Source organism: Sinocyclocheilus rhinocerous, unplaced genomic scaffold (genome assembly GCF_001515625.1).
Source record: "Sinocyclocheilus rhinocerous isolate Xijiao unplaced genomic scaffold, SAMN03320098_v1.1 scaffold1465, whole genome shotgun sequence".
NCBI classification, from domain to species: domain Eukaryota; kingdom Metazoa; phylum Chordata; class Actinopteri; order Cypriniformes; family Cyprinidae; genus Sinocyclocheilus; species Sinocyclocheilus rhinocerous.
The window spans coordinates 137,442-154,578 of record NW_015645065.1 but is presented as its reverse complement, the minus strand read 5'-3'; the positions used below and the strand labels follow the sequence as shown (position 1 = coordinate 154,578).

General features: G+C 40.2%; 1 protein-coding gene across 1 annotated transcript in view; it reads right to left on the bottom strand.

Annotated features, from left to right (window-relative positions):
* Positions 1 to 4,464: 4,464 nt before the first annotated feature.
* The window catches only part of LOC107705319 (ankyrin repeat domain-containing protein 11-like), a 23,140-nt gene continuing 10,467 nt past the window's right edge, over positions 4,465 to 17,137 (bottom strand). Inside the window, exons 3-11 of the mRNA XM_016508575.1 lie at positions 16,573 to 16,746; positions 14,797 to 14,997; positions 14,181 to 14,323; positions 13,947 to 14,094; positions 6,858 to 13,849; positions 6,437 to 6,535; positions 5,915 to 6,058; positions 5,722 to 5,814; positions 4,465 to 5,539 (exon numbers count right to left, since the gene is read on the bottom strand). Of these exons, the coding sequence (XP_016364061.1) occupies positions 5,354 to 5,539; positions 5,722 to 5,814; positions 5,915 to 6,058; positions 6,437 to 6,535; positions 6,858 to 13,849; positions 13,947 to 14,094; positions 14,181 to 14,323; positions 14,797 to 14,997; positions 16,573 to 16,746 (8,180 nt within the window). The 3' untranslated portion in view covers positions 4,465 to 5,353. The remainder of the gene's footprint in view (positions 5,540 to 5,721; positions 5,815 to 5,914; positions 6,059 to 6,436; positions 6,536 to 6,857; positions 13,850 to 13,946; positions 14,095 to 14,180; positions 14,324 to 14,796; positions 14,998 to 16,572; positions 16,747 to 17,137) is intronic.

Here is a 17,137-nt window from a genome sequence, read left to right as displayed (position 1 = left end):
CAATCAGTTCATTCGGACGATTCATGTAAACGAAGCTGTTCATAGATCCGATTCACTGATTCTTTTGATATCGCTCAAACTTATTCTGTAGCTTATTTTGAATAAAAAAAACATCTGTGTGGAGTTTGTATGTTCTCGCTGTGTTGATGCTGTTTTTTTGTTCAATTATTGCGAAGTGAAAGGAATGAATAGCCTCTCTTTGCGCGGACACAAAGGCCTCTTAGCAAAGTTATTCGTATTCGAGTTGGTGGTCACCAGGATCAATGGCACGGATAAACATGAATTATTACTCGAATAATCCTGGCCTGTCCCTGCTCTCTTGGCTGTATAGCAGGCTCATAATTGTATGGCTGTGGTCCGTTATACGAGTATGAATAAACATTTCCTCAGCGTCCGAACTGTCATTGCGATCCATTGTTTTCCTGTTGTTTAAATTGACCGCACAACTACGTCACTCACTTCTGGTTTTGGCGATTTTCAGATGCGGAAGTAAAGTTTTCTCACAAAAACGACTCCAGAAGCCTCAAGTAGCGTATTTATAAGTATATTTTTTAAACAAAATCTAGTTCCTACATTATTTTCCTTTACATTGACTCACCGAGTCTCTAACCTGCAATATGCACTTTACATTTGATACAAGACTTTTTAAGGACATGCGGAAACCCTGCGTTTATCACTAAATTGTGGATTATAACTTAAGGTTATCAAAAATATTAACACCATTCATTATTAATAATGTTACAATGGACATGCAGCAGCAATTTAAAACTTAAATGTTTAAATTTATGTTTCTAAATCCTATCCTCCAAAATTATTAATATCATATTTTAATAGCTGTTCAGTGAAAATGGAAACACACACAGACAAACATTCAGGGACTATATAACAGGCCTACACTTAATTTGTTGCACATTGTACTTCTAATGCAATACAATTCATTGTTTAATCAATTGCATTTATTAATTCATGAAATATCATTCATTAATTTCTGTTTATCACTTTTTGTGTCTTTTACCATTTTTGCATTTGCTAATTTTATTTCATATTTTAGAAAAAAGAAACAACAAAACAAAAACAATCTTTTCAAATTAGTGTCAATAAAAAAAAGGTTCCAAATGTGGCAACATACCTCATTTAGTTAAATGAACACTCAGTGGAGTGCTATGTTGAATAAAATGACATTTGTTATCATTTGTATGGCAAAAATAATCCACAAGTGTTATGACATTAAGCATCTTCATCCTACAAGAATGGCTGAATAGAACTTAGCATTAGCAAAAAAATAAAAAAAAACCCTTGGTTCTCTCTTGTGGCAGATGTGTCATATTGCCGCTCACAAAAAGAAACCACAGAAGCCAAATCATTTCAAAAATTTATTTACGAACATAATCTCTGAGGAACAACAGCAGTTCTCGCGCTCTCTGTACATGCAAGTGTAGAAAATAACAATTTTTAATTTTTCCTCTCCGTTAACTTTTTTTAAATTTTAATTTAATTTTATTTTTACTTTCTCGGTTTTTGAATTGCAGGATATCAACACAGCTAAAGGTGAAAGTACTGGATCTTTGACAGCACTGACGATAGCATCAACAAACCCCTCCCTCCCATAGCTGCTCCAACAATATGTACACAATTGAACTACATTGTACAAATAAAAAAAAGATACATTGTTACATCACCGGCAGCGAGCGCGACACGTCTCGTTGCTGTTAGAACCTCACATTCTACGCAAGTTTAGACTAGTACAAAGAGGAGGGTGCAAAACGTCCTGGAATATTATTTACAGCTATGTACAACGTCTCGTTTACGCATTACAAGAGGAAAATTTACACAGCGGAGACCTTCAACTCAAACATACCACAGGTGTCAGAAAGATAATAAATAGGTTATTTCTCGCTATTTATGAAGAGTTCAACATGTTAGAGGAGTTCAGTTCCATTTCAAGAATCATCTGTTAAGATTTGTTGATACTGAAGAAAACATTTATTTAAAACCAGGCTTGAAATTGTGGCTCAACACCTAATCTATACTATCTATAAATGGAATAATCAGTAATCTGTGTACTTAGTAGAGGTAATGTGTTGCAGACAGAGGTCAGTGAGTCAACAGGCAAGCATGTGTAAGATTTCTGTTGTCCAATCTCATGGTCAGTTAGTCCCAATACAGTATATTTAGAGTGAGTATTAAATAAAAGTTTCATGTAAATTATGGCTTATAAGTGCTGAATAGTAAAGCCCAAACAGAATTCAGGTTATACTTTCTATCAAATCACAATTTCAAGCCTTTTAAAATTGATTCAGTGGTGGGAACCCAAAAAAAAAAAAAAACTCTCACCAGGGCAAAGGACAGTGGAAATATTCACATATCATCTTGTAAACAGTACATATACAGGGGCTTGATGATGATACATAAACCATTTGATTAACAAATCACTATTTCGGTTCCATGGGGGGGAAAAATGCACCTAATAACACCAAAAGCATTTATCTGAAATCAAGGGTTTTTGTTAGAGAAACCACACAACACAAAAGAAAGCACTAAAAGTGAACATAATCTGAACAGAAAGCTATTCATATTGTGCACTCAGAAGAAGAATCTGTTTGTAGACATTTTGGTTTGCACTGACACCTGTTGCACCCAGACTCAATGCACACATACAGAACTGCGTCATGTGGGATTTTCACAGACTCTCAACCACACATGAAAGAAAGAAACGGGGGGGGAGGAGATAAATAAATAAAAATACTTGCCTGGATGGTTAAGCAAACATCACACAACCTCACACTGAAGTACAGGCAGGTAATGAGAAAGGGTAAAATATCAAAAACACATTTCAAGTCCCCCCCCCCAAAAAAAACTATATCTAATAATTAGAAATAACCCTCTTAAAAAAAAAAAAACGCTAGTCCCCTCTGTGTTTACTGACAAATGTAAACATCTAAATGTACTGTAAAGTTTATTCAGATGGTAAAGGACAAAATAAAGTCAGAATAATTGATATTGGTGCATTTAAAAAAAAAAGAATGTGAGGACATTCACAATGAAGTTGAGGCAGAGAGCCCATGTATATGAATAGTAAATCCAAGAACTGAGGTGTGTGTGTGTTTTGTTCTGCCATATTGATCTGTAAAAGTCCTTATCAGTACGTTTCTAATAACGGAGGGTGCCGAGACATCACTTCTAAGTGTGACGCAATAAAAGTCACCTTAGAAGACAAATTAAAAACTGCTTTTGCACAAACTTTTGTCTGATGCAATGATGCATTTCCTTCTATATGCAGATAAGATTGAGAACAAAACAGATAAAAAACAAAAAAACAACAAAAAAAGCAACAACAGAAAAGCAGGAACCTACATATTTTTAAACAGGCAATGGGGTGATATTTTATTCTGATTTCCCAAACTCCTAATTGCTAAGATCTGTAAGAACGGTTGAATAGTGCTGAAGAGAGGGTATGTGTGGGGGATTAAAAGAAACTTGCAGTTTCATGTCTTAAAAAAAAAAAAAAAAAGAATGTAACATGATCAGAGGGCATGACACACACACACACACACACACAAAAAAAACTCCCATGATTATAATTGTACAATGTGTAATAAAGTCAAATATGTTCTACACCGTTCATGGCGTGGTTTAATATTTAGACAGACCCAAATGAATAGGCTCCAAATCACGTCCTATCCTACCTATGACTTGTGCAGCTTTAGAAGAAATCAGAGACGTTAACTGTATAAAGGCATTTTCTTGGTTTATACTTTTTAAAGATATATACTTGTGTAATAAAACGATGAATAATATACCTCTACTATTCTTTAAATAAATCCATAATCACTCTGCTACATCTGAAAACTATGGTCCTGGCCCTGACAGAGTAATCAGGAGAAATGGTGTTTCCTAATGACGGTGGTGATGATGATCTAGATTTACTTTGACTAGCCTTGGACAGAAACCTTAAGGACCGCTGCATGGAAGTCTTGAAAATACTGACGATGCGTACACCTTTTGGCCGGGGGGTGGTGTGTTTGTTTGGTGAGGGATGTTGGGGTGAGGGGGAAGTGCTGCCCGAAAGTGAACTGTACATACAATGATAACTTTTATTCATTTATTTTTTTTTTACACTTAACTGAGTGATGTTACAGTACATAAGTTATTTACAACTGTGCAGTAATGTGTGGCAAAATAAATTATCTAGAAGGCAGCGAGAATACATTGGTTACTGATTATAAAAACTGTACATCATTTACGGAATACTTTTATTTTTTTTCAGTTTTGTATTTTTTTCCATTAAACTAATGTCATCTTGAGCCAGAGAGTGAGTAAATTTTCAGCAAATTCTCATTTTAGGATGAACTATTCCTTTAATACTTCAAAGCTCTGGATTTGCAATATGATCCTGACAACCTGTTAAAAATCTAAAAGGTGTCAACTACCTCACAAAATTTACTAAGGTAATGATAGAAAAAAAAAAAAAAAAAAAAGAAAAGAAAGGAAAAACTATAATCTTCTTAGTCCTTGACTCGTGATTTGTGACAGCAACATTTGCTCTTTCATTAGTCTTTTTCCTTATGCAGTTGTTTGAAACAAGGCATGTCAGACCTGGCTTAGGGACCATCCATCCTCCATGCTTTTGATCCAGCATCTGGGACCAAATGCTCCGTTGTCACCATGTGAGGGCACTCTAGGTCTCATGCCCTGTGTGGATGCCCTAAAATTGAACGCAGTCTCTCCTCCCCGCTCTGTCACTGAGCTGCTGCCCCCTGCATGCAGCTTCCTGCCCTGAATGTGGGGCTGCATGGGGTGCTGTACAGCAGGAAAGCCACTCTCTCCACTGCTGTAGGCATTATAGACTCAGGTTCAAACAGGTTGAGGGTTTGTTAGCACTCCTGTCACACTCTCGTGTCTTTTTGACCGTGTTCGCTGTTCTGTGTCCACCACTGTGCCGTCTATCCCCTTGTTCTGGAGCACACAGGTGGACGAACCCGTCTCAAGCTCCATGTCTGTTGTAACTTAGTATGGGATGGGACAGAGAAAAATTCTGTCCCATATGCTCGCCCAAATAACGCAAGACAGGAGGGACAGGGTTCAAAGCAATTTAGCTTTTAAGATCCCAAACAAAACCATAAAAACTTGAGGATAAAAGTGCAAGTTGTGTTTTTTCTCCCGTAAAAAGACGGTTCCTCCTCGGGCAGAAAAGGATGAGTTTTGTCATTTACCTTTTTTCTATATAATATATATTTTCTCTCCTCAAAGAAATCTCCTCAAACCAGCTAGCCCTTACCGAACTTTGTTTGATGTCTCTTTGATAGATGATTAATATTAGACCGAACTCTCAGAGTCTGAATGTGTGTCGGTGTCACGCAGGCAACAGTACAAAGTCGTCGTTGACGTCGACCATTGGCACATAGAAGGAGGGGACCTCGTTCACACACAGAGACTTGTGTCCAGCAGGGTCCAGCTCCTGTACCTTGAGTTGCCACTCCATTCTCTGCACTGCATTCAGAGCGGCGGCCTCATGCTGCTGCCGCATTAACAAACACGTCTGTCAGAAGATGATGATTAGAATTAGACTTTGGAAAATATTTACAGTACTTGCACATTTTAGGCTTAAAATGACCCTTAGACGTAAAAATCTAACCAAAGATAAAAATACATGGAACTTGTCTCAGGTCCATTTAACACATGTGGGTCTATATACGAGTGATGCATAAGGAAACGCCTCACCTTCATGCGGTCGTACTTATCATCCACATCTTGAATCCAGGAGATAAACTGGCGAGCATTGAAGCGATCTCTCACAGACTTGTTTTCATCCCCCTGAAGAACAAGATTTGTTACAAATGTAATAAAATCTATACTGAAAGGCTTTTTAACATCTTTGCTGTATTAACAATAGTAGCTAAAATGAGTACTCAACCTGGCTTTCTGATGGCATGTTGTAGACTTCTGAATCCAGCAGCATTGTGCAAGCACTGAAAGGAACGGCCTGATTTGCGATCGTTCTTGCTGCTCTGCAATGAACTCGCAGCACTTCTTGCTCACAAGATACAATCAGCTTCTCCTGTAAGGGGGCATACAATCAGAGCAAGACTGGACATCCAACTGATCCAGTGGTACCTTATGAGCATTCATCTATTAACCAAGGGACAAAGCTGGTAAACAGTGTTGAAACAATCAAGGTCTGCAAGTCACAGTAAGAACATTAGAAGAAAATGAAATGAAATGGGGAGCCTGATCGTACTGCAATATGCTTGGTTAGTTGAAATGTATATTGCAGATAAGTTGCTATTCTATTACACAAAGCCTTTGATGATTCATCAAAGGATTTGTGCCGTGTGATCGTTGCATCCTAACAGGGTGACTTCTGAAATGATGCACAGAGAGGAGAAAACAGACAGAGAAAATAGAGAAAGACTAAAGCCAAAGAGTAAACGTTTACCCTCTCGATGCTGTGCTGCAGTCTTAGTTTTCCTCTCACTGCCTCTTGTTGTCTGAACAGCTCCTTCAGGGGCTCCGACAAAGATGGGGGTGGAGCAATCTAAGATAGTAGGGAAGTTTTTCACGTCTTATCATTCTGGAAAACTCTGAATTTGAATGACTAATGTTCAGCAGGACATCCCTGTAGCTTTATGGAAACATTAATAGAGATAATATACTGTGTCCTAACCAAGAATGGTGCAAAATCTTGCTCCATATAATACATTAAACATTAAATATGTTCTGATCGTGGCTGTATAGTGTTGCACACCATATTCACTTTGAGCATGGACAAAAAGTTAATTGTCAGTATAATCATACTCCTGGTTAGGACACAGTGTTAAGAGTCTTTATGTATGGAGTACACACACACAGAATCTTACCACAGGAATATGAAGCTTGCTCAAAGGCTTGCCATCAAGTAGATAGGAGCCTGTGTACGTAACATACTCGGCGTAACACTGGGGAGCTTGAGGTGTTATGTAACACAAAATCTTCCGCTTTTCCTCAATTTTCTTGCGGATCTGAAGGTACTCAAAATAGGGGTTGGAACGGTCACTGTGGTATGGCTCTATTTCATCCAATTTGATGGCATTCACAATGACTGCCAGTGTCTGCTGGATCATCTCCCGGGTCTGCTTCATGGCTGTGTTCACGAGCTGAACCTGCACTTGTTGCTGGCCTGATTTTGAAAACTTCCTCTTGCGTGGATGTTGGGACTGGTTGTCATCATCCTCAACAGGCCTGCCTTTTGTTTTGGTGATTGGTGCAGGTGTGGACGTTTGAGCTGTGGTTGAGCTGATGGGCTCTTTCTCCTTTTCTACAGTGACACAAGAGGTGGTCACACTTGTGGTGACTGATGAGGAGGATACTGAACAGGTGATGCTTGATGAGCTTAGAGCAGCACCCTGCTTGTTCTGATTGGCCAGCATCTGAGCCTTTTTCCGGGTCATCCTCTGAGGTATTTCCTCAATTTTCTTGGGTTCATCAGACACTGGTATGGTCACTGACAACTTGGCGGTTGTTTCAAGAGCCTCTGATACTTGAGTGCTGCTAGGCACTGAGAAAGTTGGAAACTGAACAGAAGAATGAGGGCTACATGAGGGACCCAAAGCTACCACAGGATTTTGTCCTAATAAAAGTGGTTTTGTGGTGGCTGGTAGATCCAAATATTGCACCATAACTGATGGCATCATGGTATCTGGAGTTGTTTCTTTTTGCCTGTATTCAGGGTCCTTTTCATTTTCGGTAGAAAACAAGTTAACATTGTTTTCATTCACATCTTCAAACGCTCTCCTCTCCTCTGGAATTGTTTCTTTCATGGGAGGAACATATGGGATGTTCTGAGGCTCTGGCTCCAACTCACACAGTGGTCTATAGCCATTGTCACTTATTGGAGGAACCAAATCATGACCAGATTCAGTCAGAGGCACAACAGCAGGAGAACAAGGAACTTTGGACAAACTTGACAGGTCAACATCCATTATTTCATTTTCACTTGTCTCAATGACTGGAGGTCTTGTCTGAGAAGGTGGATGCTTACTCTCTGTAATCTCTGGGGCTGTTATATCAGGGTCCTGCATCTCTTTCTCTGGAAGAGGAAGGTCTGGTATAGAGAAGGGTCCCATGTCATCCATTTCATCAGCTGCACTTGAGAATGGATCCACCCATGAAACAACTGGTTCTTGGCTGACTGGCGGAGCTGCAGACATGCTGTTCTCTGCAGCATAGGTGGGAGACTCTTGTCTATTGTCTTTCATCATACATGGGGGCTCTAGGTCCATCGGATCTTCGTCAGGATTTGGTTTGCAATGAGTGAAGAAAGTTTCTAGTCGAGATGGTTCTGATTCCAATGCCTCTGTTACAGGTCTTTCTGGTGATTGAATGTCTTCCACTGTGTCTTTGTGGACCTCATAATGAGAGTCAGATATTTGTGATGGACAGTATGCTGTAGAATAAGTAGAGTGAGGTGGTGTCACAGGCATTACACTTGGAATATGCTGCAAATCACAATCTGAGTGTGAATAGGGACTGCTAATCTTTGAGACAGCTGCCTCAACCTCTCTGTAACTCTCATGAGGTGATTTCATGAGCACTTCTGAATTCCAGCCTGAGGACTGATCACATGAGTTGTCCATGTAGTTGTCTTGCAGATGGGTTGGTGTTAAGGGAAGTACATCAGGATCTCTTCTATCTGGACATTCAAGCCAAGCCTTTTTGTCCGATTCCTCAATCCCAAAGGAATAAGTGGGGTCATTTCTGGACTGGATGGTGTCGTCTGCAGCGTGGTGATCTCTGGCATCCTCAACAAAATCATCATCTTCCTCCTCATCTTCTTCTTGCTCTTCAACAACAGGAGGCAAGTAGTCACTCCCACTAACAGGGTGGGCTGGTGTTAGACCAGGTCCACTTTGGTGTGGCTCTGAAAGATCATCAATATCCATGGGAGGCAGGGCAGCAGGTGCTGGAGTTGGGGGAGCAGCTATATCCAGACAAGGCTCCTGGGGGTCGGGTCTATGGACTGGAGTTGAGGGCTTCATAAGATAGCTGTTAAAGACACTTCCTGAGTGTTCACTCCCATCGTTGATGCAATTTACAATAGATGCTTCATCTGGCACGCCATCATGTTGCGATGGGTCAGGCATGGGAGACATCATGTCGATAGGTGATAAACAGAATGTAGAGGAAATGCAATTAAGTCTGTCAGCTGCCATCTTGTCCTCAGTAAGATGTGAGGCTGAAGACTCAAATGTTGTGCCTTCTGGTATATGTTGCTGTCTTAACTTGTCTGCCTCTACTTTGAACTCAATCTCAAGTGGTCTTCTGACATCAGAGGTGACAGACCGACTCACAAGGGGTAACTGCATGTTCTTTGCTGGTGTTATGCATGTTTCCTCCTGGACGTTACTTGACGAGTTAGAATATCTATCAAAGAACAAAGGAGAGCAGGCATTCATGGACATGCTTGTGGCCGAGGAATTCTGACACTCAAGATTCTCAAACATGATATCAGGATAGTCCTCAGCACTGCAGGATGGAGTGCGTGGAGTTTGCATGACTTCCTCATAGCTTGGACATGAGATCACAGATGTTGGGGTGGGGACACCTGTTGGTCTGTTCTGGTCAGGTCGTGGAGATGCAGGAAGACTTTCCTTCATTTGGTGGCCAGCAAGCCAGTCTTTCGAGTTCTGACTGTCCATAGGTTGTGGTTTTCTATCAGGCGACGTCATTTGGGTTGGAAGGCCAATATCTTTTAGCTTTTTCTCTTTCAAAGCAGTTTCCACTGAAGCAGATTTTTTGGACAGTTCACTGCGGTTCTTCTTCAGTTCTTCATTTGACTTAGTTTTATCTTTGAATTTTGGGTCGCCTGATCGATGCCTCAGTTTTTCCATCTGTTTCATTCTCTCTTTGTGTTTCTTATGGCGCTCTTCAATTTCCTGATCTTTTAAACTAAGCATTTTGCCAAAACTTGTTAGTCTAAGATCTCCATCAACCAAAAGCTTTTCGCGAGGGCGGCTGTCCTTTCGAGCTGTCTCTTTTGACTGGCTGATCTTGTCATTCTCATCTCTGACCTTTGCCTTGATATCTGCTCTATCTTTATCCATGATATCTTTATTTCTCTCCTTATTTTTCCCATCAAATTTAGAACTGTCTTCTTTAGATTTCTCTTTAAGACTTGTGACTTGAGTGTTTTCCTTCAATCCAGATTTTAGTTCCTCTTTTGAGTGCCTGAAGGAGCCAAAACCATCTGAATATTTATGCTTTTCTTCTTTCACTTTTTCCTTGTGTTTCTCTTTCTTCTTTTTGTCTTTTATTTTCTCACTGTTCATGACACTATTTGTCTTGTCCTTTTTGGACATCTCCTTCTCAAATTCCAGAGTTTTTTCCAAGTCATCCTCACCATCAGCTTTGGAACCATATGGAAAAGTGTAAGGGTCAGCCTCCAAAGGCATGGGCTCTTTGTCAAAGGGCAAGCTTTCTCTGCGGCCATAGGATTCTCTGATCTCCTCTGACTTATCTTTTTTCTCCCCCTTTTCTTTCTTGACCTTCTCCTTGTCTTTGTCATGACTCTTTTTGGATGATGAGGATGATGAATGTCTATGCCTCTCTCTCTCTCTGAACTTGTCCTGTGGATTAGAAATGGATACTGACTCTCTTCTCTCCTCGGATATGTCAGGTATGCTGATGTTGGAGGAATCATAGAAGCTGCTTAAAACAGGCTCATGACCTCTGTCTGTGAAACTGTCTGATGAAATTTCACTATTTCTATCATTGGAATCATCTTTATAATCATTCATAGCCTCCTCTTCAAGTTTCTCCAACAAGGATTTCTCATTTTCACCAGTCCCCTTTGAACATTTTCGTTCTTTTGAGTGCTCTGTCTTGTCTTTGTATTTATTTTTGCCCTTTTCTTCACTGATGTCTCTCTTGTCAAGAAGTTTCTGCTTGCTTTTCTTGTCTTGATTTGAATCCACAGATGATCTGTCCTTACGTTCCTTATGTTTTGTGTCAGTTGAATCTTTGTCCTTTTTATCTTTGTGTTTTTCCATGGAGGCTTTTCTCTCTTTTCCAGCATCAAATGTTGCCTTCTCTTTTTTCTTATCTTTATGTTCCTTGTCTTTTTGTTTTTCCGTGGAATGTGTTTTGCCCTCAGAGTATTTCTTATGTTTGTCTGTTTGGAAATTATCCATTTCATCTCTGTCAGGTGTGGAATCTTTCCTGTGTGAATCAGACAGTCCAAGAGAGTCACTAAATTTTGCAACACCCCCATTATAATTGTCCTCTTCATCCTCACTCTCATCTGTAAAAATATCTGCAATTGTATACCATGTCTTTTCTCTCACCTTCTCAGGTTTTCTCTCTTCTTTCTTAAACTCCAAGAAATCTTTTTCTCTATCAGCATGTTTGTCCTGGGATGTCTTTTCTTTTTTATCTTTATTCTGTTCAGACGACATCTTCCTTTCTTTTTCTTTGCTATGAGAATCTTTATGCTTTTCTTTAACCCCATCTCGCTTGTCTTTAGAGGCCCTTTCTGGATCTTTCTCTTTCATTGATCTATCAATTGAGTTTTTCTCAGGTTTGTCCTTTTCCTGGTCCAAATTTCTGTCCTTAGGCTTGTCCTTGTGTTTTTCTCCTTTGGACTTCTCTTTCTTTTCCACACTATCCATTTTCTTCTCCCTTTCCTTTCCAGAGTGGTTCCTCTCCCTGGGGTCAGACTTGCAAGTGTTTTCATTTTCTGGTTTGTCTTTAAAGAAGGCCTCACTCCCATAGTCATCTCTCAAAGATTCTTGTTTCATTTTGGAGTCTTTCCTTTCTTTAGTAAACTCATAGGAGTCTTTTCTGTCTCTGCTGCCATCCATAGAATCCTTCTCTTTCTTCTCTTTGACACCCTCTGCTGATTCTTTTCGTTTCTTCTCCTTTTCCAGTGACTGATTAGAATTAAACTTTTGTTTGTCTGTCCAGTCTTTTTTCTTTTCAGCATTCTTTTCAGAGGATTCCTTGTCTTTCTTCTTTGACGCATGATCTGGCTTTTTATCTTTGACCTTATTTTCCTTTTTTCTGTCCCTGCTTTCCTCCTTGACTGTTTCTACAATTAACTTGACCGCATTATTTGCTTTGTATTCTTTTACAGGAGCGTCCCAGCTATCATCTCCATAAAGCGAACTGTCAGAAGACATGTCTGACTGCCACCGATCATGGGGGTCATCTGACGCGCTCATCTTGGTGTCCTCTAGTAGGTGATTTTTTAAGTCATAATCTTCATAATCAGGTTCTTCCTTGATGTTTTTATCCCTCTTAGACTTTTCCTTTTCTTCCTTTATGCTTTTCTCTGATTTAAAATGTTTGTCTTCCTTTTTGTCAATTTTAAGAGACTTTTCTTTAGACTTTTTCTTTTTATCATCTTTATGGGGTTTCTGCTTCTCCTCTTTTGCCTTGTCTTTGTCTTTTATGCTTCTCTCCTTCTCAGTCTTCAAAGGTTTGTCCCTCTCCTCTTTGCTCACCTTTTCCTTGTTGGACTCCTTTGTCTTCTTTGACCTCTCTTCCTTGATCACCCTTTGAGTTTCTTTACCTGGCCAGTCCTTGTCTTCTGATTTACCCTTAGACAGTCTGTCCTCCTTCTTAAAATGATCTTTCTCATGTTTGGAAAGTTTGACCCTATTTTCAGAAGGTGACTCTGTCTCAACAATAAGCGACTTCAGCCGTGTATCGTCAAAGTCAAAAGAAAAGCTCTTGACAAACTTTTCATTCATGTCTTGACTCAACACGACACTTGGAGCCTTATCTTTTTCCTTACTTTTGTGTTTGTGTTTCACTTTGTGTTTCTTTAACACTTTTCCATCTTTGTCTGTTTTAGAAATGGTCCCATCAGCGTTTGAGTTCTTGTAAAACTCAGAGTTCTTTTTGTCTACCACATTGGCATGCGTGTTGTTTTTCTTTCTGTTATCTTGCACTTTCTTTTTCACCTGTTTCAGAGATTCAATGCTGGAGTCGGCAGAAGAGTAGTCTGACTCGCTGGAAAGCCTTGTCCTGACTGAGTCCGAGAGGGAACTGACATCAGACCACGTTGGAGAGGACACAGTCTTCCAGCCATCTGTCCTCCACTGCTTTGGGTGCTGCTCTGCCAGAGACTGTGTGTGTTTCTGAGAGCCCAGACTCCCATGCGTGGAGGATGAATTCGAAATAGACAGAGAACTAAAAACAGAGGGTTCTTTGAGGCTCAAGGTAGAAGAGTCCTTTACACAATTTGCACTCTGCATGGATCCTTTATCATCCTCACTCTCCAGGTCCCCAATCTCAGAATCTGAGGTGCAAAACTTGTCATTCACTTTACCAAAGCGCACCTCCTTACTAACATTATTTTTTGTCTCCTTCTTCCTCTTTTTCTTGACTTTACTTTTGTCTTTTTGCTGCTTGGAGCTCAGTGACATCGAGTCCCGGCTCTTGACATTGGTCTGAGGTGCAGTTTGTCTTGGCGTGGTCGTGGGTGTGAAACACAACGTCCTGTCGTCCTCGTCCGAGCTGTTGCTGTCCGACAGGATCCTGCGCACAGCCTTCTTTGGTGTTAGCGAGTTGCTTTTGGAATAGGTTTTAACCTCCATCTTGGGTATGGAGATAAAGTTGTTTGTCTTGCTGACGGGTTCCTTGCGGAACTCTTTCTTGAGCAGATGCTTGTCGTCCACAGGTGGGACACGCTCCTCCTCATCATCCTCGTCAAACTCGTACTCATCCTTGACAGGAGTGGTGGTGGATTTGGGTGGGTCCATGCCCTTCCCTTTTAATTTCAAGCCCTTCTCAAACTCTGAGTCTGTATTATTGCCATCAACAGAGCTGGATGGGGCAAATGATGGAGCATCTTCCTCTTCAGAAGTATCTGCTGATACACACAATAATTCTTAATATCAACATAAGGCACACATTTCCTGTTAGACAATTTCTGGAATTATTCACACAAGAACTGCATGATAACACACCTGAGGAACTCTCCTCACTGGAGGTGTAAGTGCCTTTTCCCAGCAACAGATTAAGCATTGTTTGCGAATTTGCCACTTTTAATGGAGTCTCTCCTCTTCTGTTGCTTTGACAAGGATCCCCTCCATATCGTAACAGCAGCTTCACGACCTATAAAACCAGAATATGGTTGTCAATGCCAATTTTAAAATCTTAAAATAAACCTTAACTTGGAATGTCTGTTCTGAGGTACGTACTTTGAGATGGCCATTGTTAGACGCATCATGTAGAGGCGTGTCGTCATCCAGGCCCTTGGTGTTAACCTCAGCCCCGGCTGCCAGCAGCTGCTTGGCCACATCGTAATACCCTCTGTTACACGCCTCATGCAGTGCGGTCCAGCCTAATATAAAGAGCATGTTACTATTAAATGTTTGCTCATCTATGTTATGGAAAGAATTTCATGACCATTTTAACCAGACTGAGATAGTAATCACTTAATACCCCATTTAAAGCTGCAATCTGTAACTTTTGGCGCTCTAAAGGTTAATAAACAGAACTGCGTGCGTCTTGCGGAAGAACATTGTAGCCGGAGCTACTTCTCTCTGTTTATGTCTATGGCGAATCACACAGGTACTGGGCTACTCCGCAGCGGTACCTACCCGAACCAGTCTAAATAGTCCGAATATAAACACTTATTATAGGTGTACCGTAGTGATTCAGGACAAGCCAAAAACACGGTTTGGAAAATGGATTCATGGTGTACTCGCTTATATACATTTTGAACACAAAAAAGTTACGGACTGCAGCTTTAATATAAACAGAATTTTACAATACTAAGGTGGAAGTCAGGTGATTTCTGATGTCTGCCTTTACCTGCAAAGTCTTTTACATTCACGTCCGCTCCCTCGCTGATGAGCTCCTTTATCCGGCGTGCCTCCCCACGTATAGCTGCCCGGTGTAGCCGCGTCTCACCCCTCTCATTCCGCTTGTTAACTTTGTCTTTGGTTTTTGAGGCAGAGTTTGGTGTTCCCTTCTGACCCAGACTTGACTGCGATTGATGCTTTGGTGTTGTGTCTGAACAAAAATACCAGAATTAACAGCAATTAGTTATGGAAGTGGTTCTCAACCAGGGGACTGGGGCACTCTACAGGGTCTCAGCAACATTCCAAGGGGGTCACAAGATAGCATGGTTCTTGGTAATTTCTATAACAACAATAATTATGCTTATTGTAAGTAAAAATATTTCTAAAAAATCCTCTTACAGTAATCACGAACAACTAGAAAAACTCAAGTCAATTTGTTGGTGAAAAAGAGTATGGTTCCTAAAAACACTCTTTAGTTCTTCAGTTCCTAGCTTTGTAATCATTATACCTGAAGTATAAGAGGAAACATATTAACCTACATGGGGTAGGGGGAGGGGCTTCAAATACCCTCTTCAACAATGGAGGGCCTTGGAGCCAAAAAGGTTGAGAACCGCTGACTTAGTATGAGCAAATGACCGAGTCTTGTTTGCTCTGACCTCAAGGTGGCAGTCTTACACAACAAACATGGCAAACGACACCTCCTGCCTGCATTACATCTTTTGGTTAAATTACACAATTTTAACAGAATTTCACATCTTGGATTTGTATGATATTGTCAATAACAAAATGAAAGCCCATTGAATCAATAAACTATTCAGTTTGTAAACAAGGTAGTTTGTGACCCTGGACCACAAAACCAGTCATAAGTAGCACGGGTATATGTATAGCAATAGCCAAAAATACATTGTATGGGTCAAAATTATAGATTTTTCTTTTATGCCAAAAATCATTAGGATATTAAGTAAAGATCATGTTCCATTAAGATATTTTGTAAATTTCCTACCGTAAATATATCAAAAATGTATTATCATTAGTAATAGGCACTGCTAAGGACTTCATTTGGACAACTTTAAGGGCGATTTTCTCAATATTTAGATTTTTTTTTTCACCCTCAGATTCCATATTTTCAAGTAGTTGTATCTCGGCCAAATATTGTCCTATCCTAACAAACCATACATCAATGGAAAGCTTGTGCACAACAATAGCTGACATGCAAAAGTGCTCTGCAGGGGTGTGGTTAGGGGCGTTTCCTGTAGTCTTTTGTTTAGGAAAAATAAACCTGGTGAACTATTCAAAGAGAAAGAGCTAAATTTGAGTAATGTAATAGAGACATGCATACTTGAGAAGTAATACACTTTATAGAAAAATAAAAGTCTAGCTCAGAAAACAAACTGTCAATAGACCTTTGAAATAAATGTAACGCAACCCAAGGTTTTATTTTTCTCAAGCTCCAACATTAGAATGCAAAACCACCCAAGCCAATTCAAACAAGTCTGAATCTGTACAATTCATATTGAAACAGTACAACCAAGTCTCTTGATGCTCTATCAACAGTCCTGGAGGGCTGATGAACAACAGTGGATTAAGATTGCAGAGGTTAATTTCACTGAAGTAACGGAAATTGATGAGGGTTATCTTGTTTAATTGAATTCAAATTAAGTGCTGTGGTGTGTGTTTAAATGAAGAACAGCGTGAAAGTGCAGCAGGGACAGTGGAAGCTACTGAAACCACTGAGCCCCCTCCTGCTCACGGCCCCGGAGACGTGGCGCTCATGACAAATACGCACCTGGACTGTTTACGGACTCCTCCGCCGTCATCTGCATGAGAAGAGCCACCTGCTGCCGCTCTGAGAGGGGGTACCCGGCCCGGATCCCTGGCATGCCCATCCCAAATGGCAGGCCTGACTTCCTGGTGTTAGTGGGCTCTTTTTTAATGCGCTTCCGCTCTGGACCGTGTTTTTCTGTTGGGGAGAAAACAGGGGCATATTAATCCACAAACCAGCCTTATAAACACTTGTGAACAGACACAATATCCTCTAATACTCAGTTTCATGACCTTCGTAGTCCAAGTAAGCTAGCACAAGTTATTATGCATTCCCATGTATGTAGGGGTGCAAATAATCGAATGCGATTTTCATGCGTATCTTGTCAGAAGGGCTGGGCGATATAGCGAAAAAATTTACCAACAATATCATGTTTCATATCGTTCGGTATCGATAATTATTGACATTTTTTATAACCTTTTTTAAAACAAAGAGCAATAGAAAAAAAGTTTAAATTTAACCACTGTATTTTTAAATTAACAATTTATTGAGACAAACAACAAATATTTTTTGTTTTAACAATCAAACA